The 20,737-nt window shown below is 41.3% G+C and overlaps 1 protein-coding gene across 1 annotated transcript in view; it reads left to right on the forward strand.

Moving 5' to 3' along the window:
• The window catches only part of Wdr78 (WD repeat domain 78), a 75,539-nt gene that overhangs the window by 7,571 nt on the left and 47,231 nt on the right, over positions 1 to 20,737 (forward strand). Inside the window, exons 2-5 of the mRNA XM_032901459.1 lie at positions 7,463 to 7,637; positions 13,131 to 13,315; positions 14,676 to 14,791; positions 19,616 to 19,772. Of these exons, the coding sequence (XP_032757350.1) occupies positions 7,463 to 7,637; positions 13,131 to 13,315; positions 14,676 to 14,791; positions 19,616 to 19,772 (633 nt within the window). The remainder of the gene's footprint in view (positions 1 to 7,462; positions 7,638 to 13,130; positions 13,316 to 14,675; positions 14,792 to 19,615; positions 19,773 to 20,737) is intronic.

A 20,737-nucleotide genomic window follows, 5' to 3' on the forward strand; every position in this document is an offset into this window, starting at 1 on the left:
GGTCAGAGGGTCAGTCCATTATCATGGCAGTGTCCAGGCAGGGGTGATGCTGGAGAAAGGAGCTGAGAGGTCTATATCTTGAGCTGAAGGCTGTCTCCAGGCATCGAGGAGGAGGGTCTCAAAGCCCACCCAACAATGACGCTTCCTCCAACAAGGCCACACCTCTTAATAGTGCCACTTCCCAGCCAACTATATTCAAAACACCACATTCTACTCTCTGGTCCCCATAGTCTTGTTCAAACATATGAGTCTATGGAGGCCATACCTAGGCATAACATAAGGCAAAATACATTTAGTTCAATTTCAAAAAGTTAAAAATTCAGGTCAAAGTCTCTTCTGAGATTCATACAGTATCTTAACTGTAATCCCTTAAGAAGTCAAAGAAGGCAGATTACGTTCCTCCAATATCATACAGGACATACATTACCATTTCAAAATGTCATGGTAAGGAAATGCTGGAAGAAAGCAAGACAGGAAACCACCTGGGCAAACTCCAAACTCCACATCTCCATGTCTGATGTCAAAACGCTCTTCAGGTCCCCAACTCATTTCATCCTGCTTTTGGATCTTGCATTCAGCAGCAACAAACTGGTTCTCTTATGTTGTTTCCACTCCCTGTTAGCAGCTTCCCTGGCAGGTATCCCACAGCTCTGACATCTCTAACCTAAAATCTTGGGGTGTCCAAGGCAACTTCAACTTTACAGCTTCTCGTTCCAGTGTCTGGGATCCACACATCCTGTTCTGCCCTCTGTAGCACTCTCTCTCGTTAACTCCATTCCACTGCTGCTGCTGTTCTCGGTGGCCATCCCATGGTATCAGCATCTTCAATACACTGGGGTCTTCCACTGCAACTCGGCTTCACCAAAAGTCTCTCATAGGCTTCCTTCAGAGTGCCACACCTCCACTTCTTTGCATGACCTTCAGTCCTATGCCATCAATCCAACTGAGGCTGCACCTTCACCATTAGCTTTTCCTGGCCCCTCATAGCTGCTCTCCATGACCCCTTCATGCCTTAAAAACCATGACTACCTGAGTGATTCTTAATACATTAGCAAGTCCAGCTGCAGCACAAGGTACATACAGCTATTGAGATTTCTGAAAAACAGCTTCTTTGTGCTCTTAGAAACCACTTCTCAGGGCTGGAGAGATGGCTCAGTGGTTGAGAGCACTGACTGCTCTTCCAAAAGGTCCTGAATTCAATTCCCAGCAACCACGTGGTGGCTCACAACCATCTGTAATGGGATCTGATGCCCTCTTCTGGTGGGTCTGAAGACAGGTACAGTGTACTCATAAAATAAATAAATCTTTTTTAAAAAAAACAAACCACTTCCCAGAAGATTTCAGCTCGGTGATGCTGGTTCTCAATCACTGCCAATACCTTAGCTCTAGCTGAGCAGCATCCATTGTCCTAGTAGTCCCTTCTATTTTGGTCTCCAAAGCCAGAGCCACATGGCCAAAGCTGCCAAGTCTGCTACTTGCAGGAGGTGGAACATGGCCCCATTTTCTATTACATTATCACCAGCTTCTGTTTTCTAACTCCTTCACTGCCTTAGCTTGGCCGTCCTGGAACTTGCTCTGTGCACACCTTTGATCCCAACATTCAGGAAACAGAGCCATGCAGATCTCTGAGTTCAGGGCCTAGGACAGAGCAAGTTCCAAGTAAAGAACAGCTAAGGTCCAGGCCTGGTGGTGCACCCTTTAATCTGGACCATACCTCCTGCTGGAGACCTACAGAAGGACAATGGGAGAAGCAAGGCTTCCTTCTCCGCTCCCTTGCACTGGCTTGCCAGCACATCTGTTGAGACCTACTTCTTCAGGATTCCAGCTTATACAGAAGAGGAGCTGAAGCACCCCGCTTCGTGGGATTGAGGGACTATTAGATTCTTGGGCTTCCCATTCACAGCTGCCATTTGTTGAGTTAGTTGGACGGCAGACTGTAAGTCATTCCAATAAATTCCCTTAATATATAGAGACATGCCATAGGTCCTTTGACTCTAGAGAAGCCTGACTAATCCCAAGAAGGAATTTTTCCTTATTACTAAGGCAATGTCTATCCAGCAAGTGATAGCCTTACTGAATGGGAAACCAAAAATAAGCCTAATCACAAATTTTAAATGTCTTTTTTTAGTAATGGGAAAAATAAAAATTCTGTTTTAAACCAATTATTTTGAGATTATGACTAGGAGACATAGTTAAAATCTTACTAATGTAACAGAACCAGTAGTATTATAATTTAGTATCCTTAAACTATAGTCAACTTGGTTATAAGCATGTATATTTTCCTGTAAACCTTTCTGCAACACACTAAGGTTCTGGCTCTGTCCTATTTGCATTTTGAAACGTCCTTTACTTTAAGGCAAAATTGCATCCGGTCCTTTCTATCAGAAAGCGTTTTAATCTGTCTTTAACCTTTATCAAAAATGTATATGATTCCTCTGCCTATTTGCTTAGAACTCGTATTTAATCAGGCGTGGAGTCTAACAGAGCCAGTTCAGCCTTACAGACATTGTTCTTGTGCCAACAAATTAACCCAGCTTGTTAGAGGTTTAAATCCTGCTATAACAGGTACTTAGAAATGTTTTGTTTAAAAGCATTTACTTTTGATTTGGGCTCATAAGACAACCAGAACAAGTCAGGTTAGGGGCATTTTCCTTTCTTTTGAGCCAACTTCATACCTGTTATTTAGGGAGAGTTGAAAGCAGGAGAGAGAAGCCATCCTCCCAGTGCCTGGAGTAGCAAACCTTACATTTAGATCAGGCTGTTCTTCTTTAGGAAAAGCTGTAAAACCAAAATTGAAAGAAAAATCAGAGATAATGTCCCAACTAAGTCTGTTCAGTTTTACCCCCAGCATGGCCGTCTTGACTAAATCTCCTCTTTCGACTCTAGCTATGAACAAAAGGGCAATTGAGCTTAATTTAGCAGCTGTAATTTCTTTTTTAAAAAAGTTAGAAGCTATTTTGGAGTCAAGCAAATCATATAGATAATAATAAGGACACATAGGTAACACACGCAACCACCATGCATAAAGATGGATTTGAAAACCAGATCTTACAGCTTTTATTCCGATCACCAGCCCTCTTTAGTGGTGGGATGACCCTTTCACAAGGTTTTCCTGGGAACATTGGAAAACACAGATATTTACATTACAGTTCTCAGCAGTGCTAAAATCTCAGTTCTGAAGTAGCAATGAAGATAACTATGATGTGGTCAGCACAGCATGAGGAAGGGTCCCAGGGTTAGGGAGGCTGAGAGGCACTGCTCTAGGTAGGTGATTGTCAGGCTTAGGTGCAGTGGCTGACCTTGACTATCTCACCATAGCACCAAGGGGTTACTGATTTCAGATCTGCACTTTTAATGGAAATAAAGAAGACAGCTTGACTTTTCAAGACAAGAGTGTGACCTTGCTGACAAAGCTTTAAAACACCTTGATTTTAAGATGCCCTATAGGGTTGGGGGTTTAGGAGTGAGCTTGTTTCCCCTTTAACGGAATTCAACAAAATAACCTGGGAAAAAAGTTTGGGTTATGAATGGTAGTCTTTGTTAGGATTATATCTCTGTAATCACCATGAGAGGAAAAATTAAAGGTCTCTGATAAACACATCCATCATTTGGTATATATAACAAACAGCCTTTAAAAACTTTAATTAAAAATATTTTTGAAGAAGAAATCCATAGCAATTAACCTAATAAAGGGATATATCACTTAGATAGCCAAGGTACATTTAATTAACATAAAGTGTTTCTATGTCCTACGGTTTTGTTTTGTTTTTTATTTTTTTTATATTACCCATGACTTAACGAAAATCAAATCCTCTTTTGGAAAGAACACATCAAAGTCAGTGTCTCTTAACATTAAAATATGTAGCTTAATGAAACATTTATCTTAATACTCGAGTGAATATGTCTTATATAAACAAATAGGATTTTAAAGTTTTTGCAAACACTTAATAGACACAAAGATACCCTCCTAGTAGGTTTTTAGAAGTTCAGAGTACCCATTTCATAAAGCAGTGTGTGTTTATCAGGCTGCTTGATAATTATTAGCCAAACACATTGACAAGTATACACATGCTGATTTTAATTGGACATGCTAAAAAAATTCCAGTGTGTATAAAATGAATGAAAAATTTGAAGTGGCTAAGGGCTTTTGTTAATTTCTTTCTAAGGACATAAGCCAACACATGGAAACAATTATAATCATAAGTGACAGAATTACACAAAATCCACTGTACCTACTAGAAAGGGAGAGAAGTATAAAGTTAAATCCCCTTCCTGAGATGTAAGGAAGCTTAGTAGCACAGTCGGAAGGTCACCTAAAGGCAATAATATTTTTCCCTAATGCTGCATTTCAAGTAGCAGAGGATGGAGGTGTGTCCTTACACAGGGAACTACCTACCTCTGTGTAACTTTGGGCCAAAGCTATTTAGCCTGAATGTAGTAAGGCCAGCCTATATTCCTGTGTTTGCTTATGCATCTAGAAGAAGGGAGCAAAATGGTGATGGTTTGTATATGCCTGGGCTAGAGAGTGGCACTATTAGGTGCTGTGACCTTGTTGGAGTAGGTGTGTCACTGTGGATATGACCTTTACTACCCTCGTCCTAGCTGCCTGGAAGTCAGTCTTCCACTAGTAGCCTTCAGATGAAGATGTAGAACTCTCAGCTCTGCCTGCGACATCCATGCCTGCTGATGCTGCCATGCTCCTGCCTTGATGATGATGGATTGAACCTCTGAACCTGTAAACCAGTCCAATTAAATGTTGTCCTTTATAAGACTTACCTTGGTGTCTGTTCACAGCAGTAAAAGCCTAACTAAGACAAAAAGGAAAGAAATTTTTGGGTCAAGAATTGTGCATCCGCCCGATGCCAATCTGGGACACACTTTCTTCCTAGACAAGGCAAGTTAACATCGGAAAGCCTGAAACTCTTATGGCCATTACCCAGAGGAAACACCTCTAACAACAAGCAGGGGAAATAAAAGGTGAAGTTGGTGGTCATAGTGTGAGAGCTGATGAATTGTAGACTCTGACATAGACGAGAAATCTAAAAGGTTAACTGGTTAAAAAAAGGAGGAGGGAAGGGTCAAGTGATCAGGGGTCTTGAAGAGTTGAAAACTGTGATTTCTCAGGAAACTTTTTGAGCAAGTAATTTTAAATTTTTTGTTTTTGATTTTTGAAACAGAATCTCTCATAGCCAAGGCCAATCTTGAGCTAGCTTCCTGTTAAATGACCTTGAACTCCTGTTTCTCCTGCCTTTTCCCAGGGTTTGGGATCACAGATGTTATGCCATTTCATGGAATGATTAGTTGTATGAGGGGGCTATGGCCAATCATTGGATATTACAAAGATGGGTACTGAAAAGTCTTGGGGTCAATAATTTGAGACAATAGATTATTGTGATGTAGGTTGTATATATTATGCAATATATTATTTTAATGCAGTAGGGGGGTGTGAAGCTGAATTACGGAGCAGGTAAAGAATATAGAAGTGGGAAAGGAATTTAGTGGTAGGGTGCTTGGCTGAGAGGGTGTGAATCTCTGCTTTCAATCCTGGTCCTACAAAATAACAGATCAGTGTTTCAGAAAATCGGGTCGCTGAAGAAAGAAAAGCTGTAGTAGGCAGAGGACATCATAGTTAAAGGGAAATTTTTAGGTATAGGATAGCAGAGTTATTTTCATGGGGAAATAAAATAGCGGAATCTTGAGAATTAGTGAAAAAGCGGTCCCTGAAAAACAGCGCCAGTTTCTAGAATATAGACAGGAACTTAGTTTCAGGTGGAATAGCAACTCCTTTTCAAAAATACTTCTGTGTGTGTGTGTGTGTGTGTGTGTGTGTGTGTGTGTGTGTGTGTGTGTGTGTGTACACACATGTGGATCCTGTGGAGATCAGAAGCAGGCATTGAATCCCTTGGGACTAGAGTTATAGGAGGTTATGAACTGCCCTGTAGATGCTGGGAACAGTCCTGTCCTGCAAAAGTAGTAAGTACTCTTAAGGTCCGAGCCATCACTCCAGCCCCCATGGAATGGCAGCTCTGGTGGGGAATATGATAAAGGCAAATTCAAGTACGTCTCTGGAAGGCAGGAGAAGAATTTATAGCAGAGGTATCCCAAAGGAGTTCTTCTAGGACTCATAGTTGTATTACTGATTTTGGTGGTGGCATACTTGTAGAGCAGTGGTTCTCATCCTGTGGGTTGCCACCTTTTTGAGGGTTGATCTACCCTTTCACAGGGGTCACCTATGATCATCAGAAATGTCAAATATTTACATTACGATTCATACAGCAAAATTACAGTTAAGTGACAATGGAAATAATGTCATGATTGGAGGTCACCACAATGTGAGGAACTGTATTAAAGGGTCACAGCTTTAGGAAGATGTCCAGGGCAGGATACTTAAAAAAAACTATATTTCAACTATTTATTCATTGTCCAGTTTTACTTTTAAAATGCTAAAATTGCTTCTTTTGAAAATGTATTTGCTTTTTAGAATCTAATCTGGCACATTATAGAAGTTTTCCATACAGAGAACTCTAGTGGTAAAATGATAAAGGCTGGGCCATCTTAGGAACTAAATTTAATGGTATAATTATATAGTCCTTCCTGAATTTGCATATTTTATTATAATTTAAAATATATGTAATTTGTTCAAAAAGAAGTTGGGTCCTTCCCCTCGGGTGTTGTCACTCATGTTCAACTTTGCCCACTTAACTACAGTGTCCACTGTACATTTACCACGTGGTGGGCACTTCCTAAATCGTGTAAATTAAATCAGTGAAATCCTCATAATAACCGATGGATAGTATCTCTGCTTTATGAACAAGAAACCTGAGACCCAAAGAAGTCAGCACAGATTTCTGGATCTGCCTCCTTGAATCAAATCACGTGATTCCCTTTAAGCCCTTGCGTCTTTTAAAATATATCTTCACTTCTTATTGTGTATGAGTGTATTTGCCGGTCCCTGAGAGTGGGCATGCCGTGGGGAGGTCAGAGGACAACTCTGGGGACTTGGTTCACTCCTCTTGCTTTGTTTCTGAGGTAGGGCCTCTCTTAACTGTTTCTGTGCAGTGTGACTCTAGGCTGACTGGGAAGATCCTGGATGACATTTCCGTCGTCAAATCTGGCCTTTTACATGGGCTCAGGGGATTGAACTCATGTTACCAGGCTTGTACTACAATCACCTTTACCCACAGAACCGTGTCAATGACCCTGTGTCCTTTTACATAAAATGGTGTTAGTTCCAACTTCACAAGTTACCCACAACTTCACGGGTTAGTTAGTTGCTCCAAAATCAAAAGTGACGGTTCATGTAGACTCCAGAAATGCATTCGCAACAGAACCAACTCTTAAGTAGCTACTGGTGCATGGTATATGTTTGGGTCAGTCACACTTTCCAGTGAGAGTCTCCTTGTGCTATAATTTGAATTTCATCTCAATCCCGGGTCTTCTATATTTGGTTTTCTTTGTATAGGAGTGTCTCCGCACAATCAAGGAAGTCCATTAGCTTTGGTAACCCAAAACCAACCGGAGGGAAAGGATATGCTGGCGCAAATCAAAGCAAAATAGCCGCATCAAGAAACATGACTCTTATACCCGAGATGAAGCCGGCAGAAAAACTAAACATTGCTAGCGCCAAATTGGTACAGGTAAGGTTCTTTTGTTCCAAACCCTTTTCGTGGCCTTAACTTGGTTACTTCTCATGTACATGTGTATGGGCATATGGCGCCCCTTGACACAGGTGTGGAAGCCTGAGGACAAATCGAGAGCTGCTCAGTTCTCTTCCACCTTGTGGGTCTTTAAGATTAAACTCAAATGGTCAGCCTTGGCGGCACGCTCCTTTATCCACCGAACCATCCTGCCAGCCCACAGATAACCTTCTTTAGAATTCTGTTTCCTTTTCAAGATTACTTTTCAGTGTGTATGTGTGTGGAGGTATGTGCACATGAGTGCAGGGACCTCCTGAAGAGGGTGACACATTCTCAGGAACAGAGTTACGGGCAGTTGTCAGATGTGGGTTCTGGGGACTAAACTCTGGTCCACTGTAGGAACAGTAACTGTTCTTACTCCCACTGAGCCATTTGTCCAGTCCCTGGGCTCATTTTGAAACAACTCCATAATTCTCTTGGCAGCTTTCAAGGTACAGCTTGACTGAACTGTTGTCTTTCTCTCGAACTCTAATAAAATTGTCCTTGAGTTTCAACGCGTGCCAGAGTGACCATGTGTTGGTTAGAAGAAAACTTTCGGGAGTTGGTTCACCTCTTCCAAAAATAAATAAAACCTACCACACTGTTGCCATTACTGAAAGCATTCCAAAGCCTTTGAGGTGCTCTGCTCAGCTGGTCCACATCTGCAAATGCACGAGAACACACCTGAAGATGCTTCTACGTAAATGTTGTCTACTGAGCAGTTCTCACTGTGCCCAAAACCCGGAAGCAATTCATCGTCTCTATTAAAAAGTAAAATGGATAAATAAAATACAGTATAATAGTTGAGTGCACTATTTTATAACCGTATTAAATAAAAACATTAAAAAATAAACACTTGGGCTGGAGAGATGGCTCAGCAGTTAAGAGCACTGACTGCTCTTCCAGAGGTCCTGAGTTCGATTCCCAGCAACCACATGGTGGCTCACAACCATCTGTAAAGGGATCCAATGCCCTCTTCTAGTCTGAAGACAGCTACAGTGTACTTGTATACATAAAATAAATAAATCTTTAAAAAAAAATAAACACTCAGGGAAGTAGAACACATTGTGAGCAAAGGTTGTCAGCTACGAAGCAACATGTGACTGTACAATTTCAAAAATGAAGGAAGTTTTCTTAACCCACGTGGGAAACACCAAGTGTTGGCAAGTTTCTAAAGAAATCAGACCTTTTATCTCTGCTGCTTGAACCACGTGGGAACTACAGTAACATCTTAACGGTGAGTGTGCACATAATCTCCTACCCAGAGATTCCAACAAAAACTCACAGGTTAGCTTATCATATGAAAAAATATTTATAGCAGCACCATTTGATGGCACTTGCCGCCTGTGTGTAACGCATACACTAAGGTTAAAGGATAGTTCTCTTCTTCCACCTTGTGGATCCTGGGGGCCCACCCTAGAGCATCACATGACAAAGAATACCCGTGCCCACTGAGCTGTTTAACCAGCCCAGCAGCACCATTTGAAAGCCAAACACAGCTGGGTTATGATGGTGTAAGCCCTTAATTCCAGCATTTGGGAGGCAGAGGCAGGAGGATCTCTATGAGTTTGAGGCCAGCCTGGTCTACAGAGCAAGTTCCAAGACAGCTGGGGCTGCACAGACAAACCCTGCTTCTCGAAACCAAAAAAAGAAGGAAGCAAATTTCCATGGATAGATAAATAAAATATGACACATTTCCACAGCGAATATACTATATAACACTGGAATTAATAATCTGTGGCTATAGTCAGTAATACAAATGAGTCCTACATGCATAATAGCGGACAAAAGGAACCGGTATCAAAGGCTGCATTCATATGGTTTCATCTGAGTGAAGCCTACAGGCTGGTATGTGAATTTTTGGGAGATGACCTACCAATTGGTGAGTGCAAGGTATGGAAAATACCCTACTCTTGCACTAGTATTAATTTCTGGCTTTGCATCTGTTCGTATTTGTTTTATGAAATTGGGTGTGTCTGGGCTCAGGGATTGTACATTTAGAATTCTAGTGGCTTGTTGGATGGTTTCCTTAATCCTTACACCGTGACCACTTCTATCACCATCACCTCTCAGGAATCTTGGTGTGAAGTCTATCAGAACACCAACATCTGTTTGCTCCCTAAGTTCATTTTCTTTCTACACCTGGGGACATTGAAATGTCCCATCTTTTCGCATCTCTTTTACGCTTAGATGTGTTTCTTGGAGGCAGCAAATAGACAATTCCTGCTCTTTAATCCCGTCTGCTAGTCTGTGCCATTTGATTGGGGCAGTTGAAGCCAAAAGACTTGCCCCCTTCCTGTCGTTTTGCTGGTTTTGTAATGGTTAGGCCCCTCTCCCAGTTACTCTAGCATGATTTTCCCCCCTTTGGCCTTGTGGATGGATTTGTTTTTCTCTCAGTCTAAAGGGTTCCTTTACGGATTTTTGTGTAAAACCAGCATGTGATCATAAATCCCTTTCATTGAGGTTTTTTGGGTGGGGGTATTTTTTCAATTGTAGCAGCCTCTATTGTAGAACAGTCTGTTTGAACTTGAGATATATCTGTCTAGGCCCTTCTGACCTTTAACTTTGAGCTGGATAACCTACTGTCATTCTGGTGGGACCGGGAGTTTCTCTCTTGTTGCTTTTAGTGTCCTGATGGTACCTACCTCCCGTCTACTTCGGTGTGTTCAGTGTTTTGATTATGATGCGATGAGAGGAGGCTCCTTTATCTCTTCTCTGTCTGGTGACTTAAAGGCCTCCAGTATCTGTATTGACCTCTCTCTCTCTCTCTCTCTCTCTCTCTCTCTCTCTCGGCTTTGAAAGTTGTTTCTGTTGATCCTTTAAAGTCTCTTCTATGCTTTTGGAACTAAATTCTTCTCTATCTTCTATGCCTGTCAGCCACACATTTGCCTCTTCTGAAATCATATCCCAGTGTATCCCAGAATTCTTGCTATTGTATGGTGGACGCCCTCCCCTTGTCTGCAAGTTCAATGTTCTGTCATCTCCTTGTTTCATGCTATTGATGAGACGTCCCATGGAGCTTTTTTATTTGACTCACGTTTCTCATTTCTAGAATTTCAGATTGGTTTTTCCTTGGTATTTCCAACTCTTTGTTGAAGTCCTATTTCACATCCTGCAGCATCTTCCTTATTTAATCATCTGTTTATGTTCTCAATCAGGAACGTATTTGAATGTATGTGCTTTCTCTTAAGTTCCCCAGCCGGATTTTACCTGACTTACCCTCATGAGATGCCGTTACTATAGAATTCTTAGCTTTTGGTTGAAATGTTGTGCTGGTTACTTCCTTGGGGTTTACATATCTGCTGTCACTTCTCAGCCATCTTTTTTTTTTTTTTTCAATTAAAGTATTTGCTATATTCTCATGGAATTTGGAAGGGATACATTTGAGTGTGTAGTTCAGCAAATAGTTCCTCAATCCGGGAGGTGAGTGACTGGTGTGAAGTCTGTTATTCCCTGACTAGAATACTAATTGCAAGAACAATCACACCTGCTTGTTAATTCCATGATGCAAATATCATACTAGCTAGTCAGTCACATCGATGCCTTTGATCTCAATAACCATTGGAGGATAATCAAGAATAATATGCCATATACTCAGGATTAAGTATTAATCAGACTTTGAAAAGGAAAATAAAAGTGAGGTGTAGATAAAATAAGTGGGAGGGGAAAGTTGAGGGACTACATGGTCCACAGATTTTTAGACATTGTTAAGTCGTAGATGGTTATGCCTAAGAAGCAAATTGGAAGGAGATAGGATGAGAGGAAGAAGAGGAGGGAAATATGCAATGTTGCTGAACAATACAGTGAAGAATGTCTTAGAGTAAACTGGTGAGAACACATAAACAACAGTCCTAGGACCTGAGCAACATGCAAACAAAAGCAAAGCTGTTAGATATATGTGTAAGACTGGAAATAAAGGTTAAAAAAAAAGGGGGGAAATAAAAAGGTGAACATTTTAGTTACTTTTCTCTTCCTTTGATAAAACACCATGACCAAGGTAACTTATTTAAAAAAAAAAAAAGTTTTTGGGGCTTATGGCTTCCGAAGGTTAGAGCCCATGGTGTCGGAGTGAGGAACAGCTTAAAGCTCACACCTTGATCCATAACCATGAGGCAAAGAACAAGCACTGGCGGAATCACAGGAGTCTTTTGAAACCTCAGTGCCTACACTTAGTGAGGCAATTCCAGCAATCCTTCCCAACAGTCCCACCAACTGGGGACCATGTATTCAAATATAGGCTATGGGGCCATTCTCATTCAGACTACCACAGTATTTGTGGAGTGAATTGCTGACACGGCTGTGCTGAGCTGAGGTTCTGTGACCCTCCAGCTACAGTAGGCTCTACTTGGTACTGTGTGCTGTGTGGAAAGTCTTTTTCTCAAGCCTATATTTATAATATTGTATAGTTCAAAATATTAGTAATGTAAATAATCCCTTTACCATTCTGACTTCTGTGTGTTTTATCATTAGTATAGTATTACTTTTAAAAACTGTAATATATATTACAGTTTATATATATATAGACTGTATTTATAAACTGTAATATATAATTTAGTATATAATCATACTAAATTATAGTATATATATACTATTTTACTATATTATATAGTATAAATATAATATATATATGTATGTATGTATGTATATATATACACATATATATATATATATATCTGGGCATGGTGGTGCCTGTCCTTAATTCCAGCAGTCAGGAGGCAGACAGGTGGATCCCTGAGTTCAAGGCCAACCTAACCTATAGAGCAAGTTCTAGACACCCAGAACTACACAGAAACACTATCTTGTAAAACAAACAAAAAACAAAAAACAAAAACAAAACAAACAGCCAGCCAAACAAGCAGAAAAAGAATTAATTTAAAAGTTTTCTGTCAGTCTAGAGAGATGGGTCAGCAGTTAAGAGCACTGGCTGCTCTTCCAGAGGTCCTGAGTTCAATTCCCAGCAACCACATGGTGGCTCACAATCATCTGTAATGAGATCTAATGTGCTCCTCTGGTGTGTCTGAACACAGTGACAGTGTAGTCAAATTAATTATTTAATTATTTAATTAATTAAATAACTCTTTATGCCAGCGGTTTCTATATGCATCTCATCTCTTGATTACATCAAGGGGCCATATCAAGTGACTGGCTTACCCCATCTAGGTTCTTTCTATCTGCCATATGCTACGCAAACCGTGACAAAAATGTGCTAACATCCTCAGATCGCACCTCCTCTGTGTTTGCTCCTTATCTACGGGCACTCGAGTACGATTTTTTTTTAAATGGCTAGTTAACCATGAAAGTATAAATTTTTTTTGAATCATTCAAGTTTTTGTGTTCATTTTGCCCTAAGAATCGTGATTCTTAGTATTTTTCTCCCGTATTTATTTTTGTCTTCCAGGAGTTCGAAACATCCTGTCTAGTTATTCACTCTATTAAACAGCCGTTGTTTTGCAGGTGCTCGATCCACGAGGAGTTGATGTCACTCCCCGACCTCTCTACCATCCAGATCCACATGCCATGCCAACAAAGCCGAGCAAACTCTTGACATCACAAGAAGGATCGATGGGATCAGATTATATTTCTTCCTACAGCCTGTATCAGAATACGTTAAACCCCAGCATGTTAGGGCAGTACACGAGGTGACGTATACTGGCCCTAGTTCTTTTGATTTCATGTATATTGTCCTTCTGTTTGTATACATCCAGAACATATATTATCTTCCAGTTTTCTAACATCAATCTATCAATCCTAGCATACCAGCCCTTACATTTTAATTATTCATGTTCAGTGCTTGACTGAACAGTTCCAACAAGTTCCAAAACACTGTTTAAAGTGTGTCGACCTTAAGGTTTCCCAAGGAGCTAAAAGAAAGAATGAACGTCACAGCCGGTTGCAGATTCCAATTAGATATTTTCCCCCAGTTTCTGTGGGGAGTTTATGGCTGTCGTTCAACATACAGTGAAGACATACTCTCCTCTAGAACCTGCATTCAATCCACACGTGAGCCGTGTGGCGTGCCTAGGAGAAACAATAGGTCTTCCGATAGGCCGACCTCTTGGCGAACAATCGAAGCCATGAACGCAAGAGGACGCTAGAGTGACGATGCTTGTTTATTTAAAACTTCCCTTTGAATTCTTGTGTTTATTTCCTGCGTGTAAGTATATGTGCCTGGTGAAAGTTTTCCCTGGGGAGATACAATACACATCCACTCACCCCAGAAAGGGAATGATGTTATTTGAGAGTGGATGAAGGGTTGCTTGACTCAAAAAAAGCATCTGCATCACCGAGAATCAGACGCCACACTGGGACCACGGGCCACACTTGGTGGCCACGAGCCACGCCCCTGCAGTTCCCTGCATAACCTGTTAGCTCTTCCCTCCTTAGCTCAGCTGCTCAGTCTCCTCCCCGGCGCTTGTCTACCCCTGTTAAGCTGGGGAGGGGCCTTTGAGAATCTTCCAAGTTACTGTTTTCCCAGACACGGCCTTTCATTTACCTCCTGAGTCCCTTGAGTTGTCCCCTCTTGTAGGGAAGGTTTCAGCTTGGAGGAAACTGCTGTTGGCATAGCTAGCTCTTGAGTTATCGCTCCAGGGGACTTTTGTAAAACTGTACTCTTTTTGGAGATGAGTTGTGAAGAATGGGCAGAACCCAGGTGAGAAACAAAGGGAAGAGTGTCCTGGGCTGAGCCCCTCAGAGAGCTGACAGAGGCTCGGAAACACCCAACAAGGAGATGCCAAAGAGCCATACAGAGGATGGAGGTGGAGGCGGAGCTCTAGTTTAGACTTTTGCCTAAAATGTACATTGAGAACGCAGTGATGGCCTCTGGGCATAGGTTTAAAGAGCATGAAGAATCAATGGAAGAGAGTGTAAAGTTACTGTGCTTTACGTTGCTTATAGGACTGCAGTATATTTGGTTTTCCCATCTGTTACTGTAACCTAATTTACATTTTTAGTTTCTCATAAGGACACTGAACAAATGAATGATGTTACTAATTTTCAAAGGTCAGTCATAGGGAGCAGCAGTACAGTGTCTAAGTCAAGTATATCAACGACTGAATCAATGACAGAGGACCTTGAAGATCCATCTTACAAAAGGGATAGATTGGCTAGTTTTGCAGGTAATAAAAAACTTCTTTTATTTAATCTTCCAGTTTTTTTTTTTTTAGATGTGTATTGGTGTTTTGCCTGCATATATGTCTGTGTCAGTTCTTAAAGTTACAGACAGTTCTAAGGTGCCAGGTGGGTGTGGGGAATTGAACCCGAGTCCTCTGGAAGAGCAATCATTGCTCTTAACCACTAAGTCAAATCTCCACCCCCTTAATTTTACAGTCTTAATGCATTTTCAGTGGTGTAAGACTAGACTCCCCGCAATAAAATTGTCATGTTCATAAAACCTAAATTATTTTGTCATAATTTGTACTTCTTAGTTGTGCCTGAGAGTTGATAAAAAGATGGAGCTGAGAATGTATCTCAGTGGCCAAACATTTGGCTACATGGAAGGCCCTGAATATTTAGTCCTTAACAATACCTCCACCCATGTGTGTGTGTGTGTGTGTGTGTGTGTGTGTGTGTGTGTGTGTGTGTGTGTGTGTATTTTACCTAAAGAGAAACTCATATTTTACCTGGACATGTAGATACAAGTTGATACTTGGAAATCATTATCATTCTTTCTAAGTATTTATGTATATGGGTGTTTCACCTGCATGTATGTCTGTGTACTCCGTGTGTGCAGTGCCTGGAACTAGAGCTGTAGACTGGCAGGAGTCTTTTTGCCGGCGCCAAAAACTGAACCTCAGTTTGTCTGTAAGTGCTCTCAAACACTGAGCATCTTTCCAGTCCCCCCACCCACCCTTTTTTTAACTTCAATTGCCAAATAAATAATCATACTCTCTCAATAAATAAGGGCCTATTCGTGAAATATTTGAGTGGTTCACTTTTAATTTTGCATGCAATAAAAGAAACTAAGAACCTTTAGAGAAATAACTGATTTCTGGTCCTTGGGCGTGCATATCAGATGAGCAGCAAAGAAGATAAAAAGTTATTAAACAAACCCCTGCTCTCCCTACTGTCAAAGAAGGAAGGAAGGAAGGAAGGAAGGAAGGAAGGAAGGAAGGAAGGAAGGAAGGCAGGAAGGAAGGGGAAAGAAAACGAAAAAGAATGTCATAGACAGACCAGCCATTTGTGGGCTCATTAGCCAACGGTAGACAACTTCAACAAAAAGTAGAGTGCTGGGTAATGACTCATATTAACAATATTCATGAGTCCATTCTTAGATATTTGATAAAAAGCAGAGTATACTCTTGTAGAGAAGAGTTCTAAATACTTATGTAGGTATTTGTCCCTAAAGATGTAGGTAGCTTCCTGTCCTCTTAAATGAGGTTTTACACTGTGCCTTTCTCCAGACTACAGTGTATGAAACAGAAGCCAGTTTCAGCTTAGAGGCAATGATGTCAGCGGTAAGTCATGTTGAGAACCTTGATGGAGCCATGAGCCTTTACTCCTTTGCTTTTTCCTGGAAACCCTTGTCCCACTACAGGCATTCCTAAATGGGAACACAGTCTATAAAATGCCTCATCCTCAGTCTTTTAACCCAGGAAACTGCAAAGGTCTAGGAAAGCCTCAGGAACAAGATAATCACATGTGGTGTTTTGGACGATATTTTGGAATACATTATGAAGTTTTTTCCTCAATTTTTATTATTTTATTTATTTACATTCCTGTCTTTGCCCCCTTCGGTCCCCCTCCCACAGTTCCTTGTCCCATTCCTCCTCTCTCTTGTCTCTAAGAGGGTGCTCCCTCCCCCAGGCCTCCCCCTTCCCTGGGGCCCCAAGTCTTTGGAAGATTAAGCATATCTTCTTTCACTAAAGTCTAACCAGCAGACCTCTGCTATATTTGTGCCAGGGGCCTCAGACTGGCCTATGTATGCTTCCGTTGGTTGGTGGCTCAGTCTCTAGGAGCTCCCTGGGGTCTAGGTAAGTTGAGACTTCTGGTCTTCCTATGGGGTCACTCTCCCCTTAAGTTTCTTCAATCTTTCCCCTAATTCAACCATAGGGGTCCTCGACTTCAGTTCAATGGTTGGATATAAGTATCTGCTTCTGTCTCAGTCAGCTGCTGGCAGGGACTCTCAGAGGACAGCCATGCCAGGCTCCTATCTGTAAGCACACCATAGCCTCAGTCATAGTGTCAGGCCTTGGTGCCCTCCCATAAGTTGGGCTGGTCATTGGACCTCCTTTCCCTCAGTCTCTTCTCCATTTTTGTCCCCGCAGTTCTTTTAGACAGGAACAGTTCTGGGTCAGAAATTTTGACTGTGTGTAACTTTAAAAGAAGAATTAATACCAATACTCCTCAATGACATTAAAAATGAAGCAGACTGGAATAAACAATGGGCATTAGATGATGAAGTGTCACTGTGTTCATTAGCTGCATTGGGTACAGACAGCAAGGGAGCGTTTTACAGTAGGGACCACTGAGCGCAGGCTGTGCACAAACTAATACTCTTGACAAGGTTTCTACACCTCGAGCTATTCTAAAACAAATACATTATCCTAAACTACCTTCAAGTCTTTCACAATCCTCTGGGTCTTCTAATGCACACGCTGTTCAGAACCTTGGAAATGCTTGGAGTTTCATTTGCACGACCACGTTAGGCACAGGTCATCATTTACTCAGTGTGGAGAATAATGTGTAGCGTGTACCTTTACATGATCTCATAAAGTGCCTGTAGCAAGCACATAGTCTGTGAGGAGATAGACACACTATTTTATAGCTCAGTCTGATTGTAATTGCGCTGGGCCCATAGTAGCTAAACAACAACCTGAGGAAGGCTTCCCGGATCATTCTTTACCGAGGTCTCTTTATGTGACCAGATAATACACATTTTTCCCATACCCACTTCTGAATTCATTGGAAAAAAAAAAACATTGGAACCAGAATGCTACATTATGAATAAAACTGCTATTGAAGCCCCAAAGTTGACCAACTCACCCATTTATTAAATGTAGACCACAAAGCCTTTTGTATTCCTCTCAGAGGTCTTCCTGTGTGAAGATGCAAACAGGAGCTATGGTTGCTGTACACAGCGGGAGATCACTCGAGGAACCCCAGGGGTGGAGAAGGATGTGCTCCCTCCATCCCTGGAAGCAAAAAAAGAAAAAAAATGCATTGATAGTTTTCTAGGTAAACATGCAAGTGTAAGGCTATCTACTACTACTGTCTGCCTACTGTAAGGCTATCTACTACTACTGTCTGCCTACTGTAAGGCTATTTACTACTACTGTCTGCCTACTGTAAGGCTATCTACTATTACTGTCTGCCTACTGTAAGGCTATCTACTACTACTGTCTTCCTACTGTAAGGCTAGCGTAGAGCTGGTCATCATGACGCATGGAACCGATGACATAGGCACATTTTGCTGCTGGAATTAGTTTCTCAATGCGTATCAAATTCAAGTAACATTCAGGAAGTGATAAGCCTGACCTGATTGCTCATCGATGGCTTGGTCTGGATAGTGTTCCTCTGCCTCTTACAAGACGATTAATAAGACTTACTTTCCCTAACTAATACATGACTGGCAGCATATTTGACTCTATGTGTGTGACATGTTTTGTAAGGTCCTATCCAGAACTGCCTATACACCACAGCGCTACTTCATACAGAGCCGAGTCACTACCCACCCTGTGGTGGGATAAGAGAGATCAGAGAACCAAGAGCCTGGTTTGTTTTTGCAGTCTCAAAATTAGCCATGTTCCTGTGGACCTTTGGACAGCTCGTGCCTGCCGCGTATTTTCTCCGATGTACCTCAAAACTGTCCGTGTGGATGATTGACTTACTTCTTTTTGCTTATCCTATCTTAGCCAGATTTACTTGTTTAAAATCTTGTCTTAATTTTAAAATCTATTGCACAAACAGTATATTTTAAGAGTTAATCATTAAGAACTACCTAAAACTCTTCCTCTCTCCTGAACTTTATTTTATATCATTGTAGCTACAAATTAGACCCTCTTCTGGGAGTTCTTCCTTTAGAACTCTAGCATGAACATTTCCACAGTTTGTTTAAAATACATTTATTAGCATTTAATGTATACAGATGAGTATGTGTTACTATATGTTGATATATATACATACATATGTACATATATATGTATATATATATATATTTGTTAAAGGATATTTGTGATTTTTTTTTAAAGATTTTTTAGGAAATTGTTTTACTAAGGTCCTGAGGATTAAGAGGAGACCGAATCTTTGTCTCTGGGAAGTGTTATGTTCTTGCTTTATTGTCCTAAAGCAAGCCATTCTTTACCCGTTGCAGTCTTACACAACCAGGCTTACTCCCCCCCCCCTTTTAAAGAAAAATACACTGAAGCCTAGATAACGTTCATGCCTGTAATGTCAGCACACTGGAGGTGGAGACAGAAGGCTTGCAAGTTTGGGTCCAGCCTGGGCTACATAGTGAGGTCCTGTTTCAAAACAACCCCAAAACTTACTGTACTTTGACCTATATGCCACATCCTGGTTGTTTCTTACCTGTAACTATTCCAAACTCTCTCAGCTTTGAAATTCCAACTTAGTAACATTCTCCTAGGGCCTTGGGCCTCTCACTATTCTAACCATTTCGGCCAATCCTTTGCAACATATTTATGTGAAACTTGCACTTGTAGTCACCTGGATCTGATGAAGAGTCTTCTGTGTCTTGGCAAAGTTAGTTAGAGGTTGACTATAAATCAATAAAGTAAAATAAAGTAACCTAATGGTAACGAGGCTGCCTCTGGGGCCGCCACCGATTCCTGTTTCAGCAAAACAGAACGCCATGGGCTATTCCAGCTGCTCTCACAGAGGTGGTTAAATAGACACTTGCTGGGTGTGAGTCATCACTGTGTTAGTGACTGGGAAGCGTGCACACCAGCGGCTCCAGGATGACCTCAAAATGTTGTGTATTTTAGATGTGCGAGTTATGAGGGCCCCAACCGAGGCACCTATAACAAAGGAAGAGCTGGAGAGGAATGTAGAAATCTTTCTCATGGAGACAGAAACTCTGAGATTTTTTGACCTGCCAACAGTCATGATCTCAACAGACTCGGAAGAGGCTGAAAAAGTCATGTATGTACTGCGCAGTTGTCGGCGCCACTTTGTGTACGTCGGATGCTGAACTAGGAGTTGGTGTTTTTCTGAAGAGCCTTGGAGGTTTCTAGAAATCGCCTTGAAATTACATGCACACCCTGTGATCTCATATGAGCAATATTTACATTGCAAGGCATTTTTTTTCCTATGGGAAAAGCTCTTATCCTCTAGCCTAGCCTGTGCAATTATGTAAACTTCTTAAGAGGAAAGGGCCGTGGTCAGCAGGCACAAAGTTATAGTGGGCAAGACCAAGGCCTCGTGTCCTGTCACTGTGGTGTGACCATAACTCATGTATATTACAACATAGCTAGAGAAGAGGATTTTGTTCTCACCGCAAAGAACATTATGTTTGAGGCAGAGGATATATTCTTTGCTGTGATTTAATAAAAACCCTCTATGCACATATCCAAAGTCCCGGGCCCTAAGTTAGAATCCCAAGTGCCCACCTAAGGAGCCTGCATGGCTGGTGTGGGAGGGGGTGAAGACAAAGGTTTGCTGGGATTTGCTGGCTGTTGGGCCATCTTCCGGGTCAGTGGGCTCTTATCCAAGGGATGAAGAGTTAGAACAGGACTGCGGACAGTCTCCTCTGGCCTTCATATACAAGCACCCACGCCCAAACCTGTATACAGCACACATTTAAATGGCTACCACACAGACAACAACAATGATAAATGCATTCAAAAAATTCCCTCAGATTGGATTTGACAAAAATATACCAGATCAATAGGGACACGTCATTATTAAAAGACACCCTAGATTCAGACTCTGAGAATGTTAGAGATAGGCATGATTGTGATACAAAATATGAAATAGTTACGAAGCATTACAGCCAATACAACAGTTAAAATATTACATTAAGAAACTCAGAATGACACATTTTGATAAGAACTTTACACAACCGTCAAAAAAAGCATCAGCTTAAACATAACTGAGTAAAGATTAAA

The sequence above is a fragment of the Rattus rattus genome, chromosome 1 (assembly GCF_011064425.1).
Source record: "Rattus rattus isolate New Zealand chromosome 1, Rrattus_CSIRO_v1, whole genome shotgun sequence".
Classification (NCBI taxonomy): Eukaryota; Metazoa; Chordata; class Mammalia; order Rodentia; family Muridae; genus Rattus; species Rattus rattus.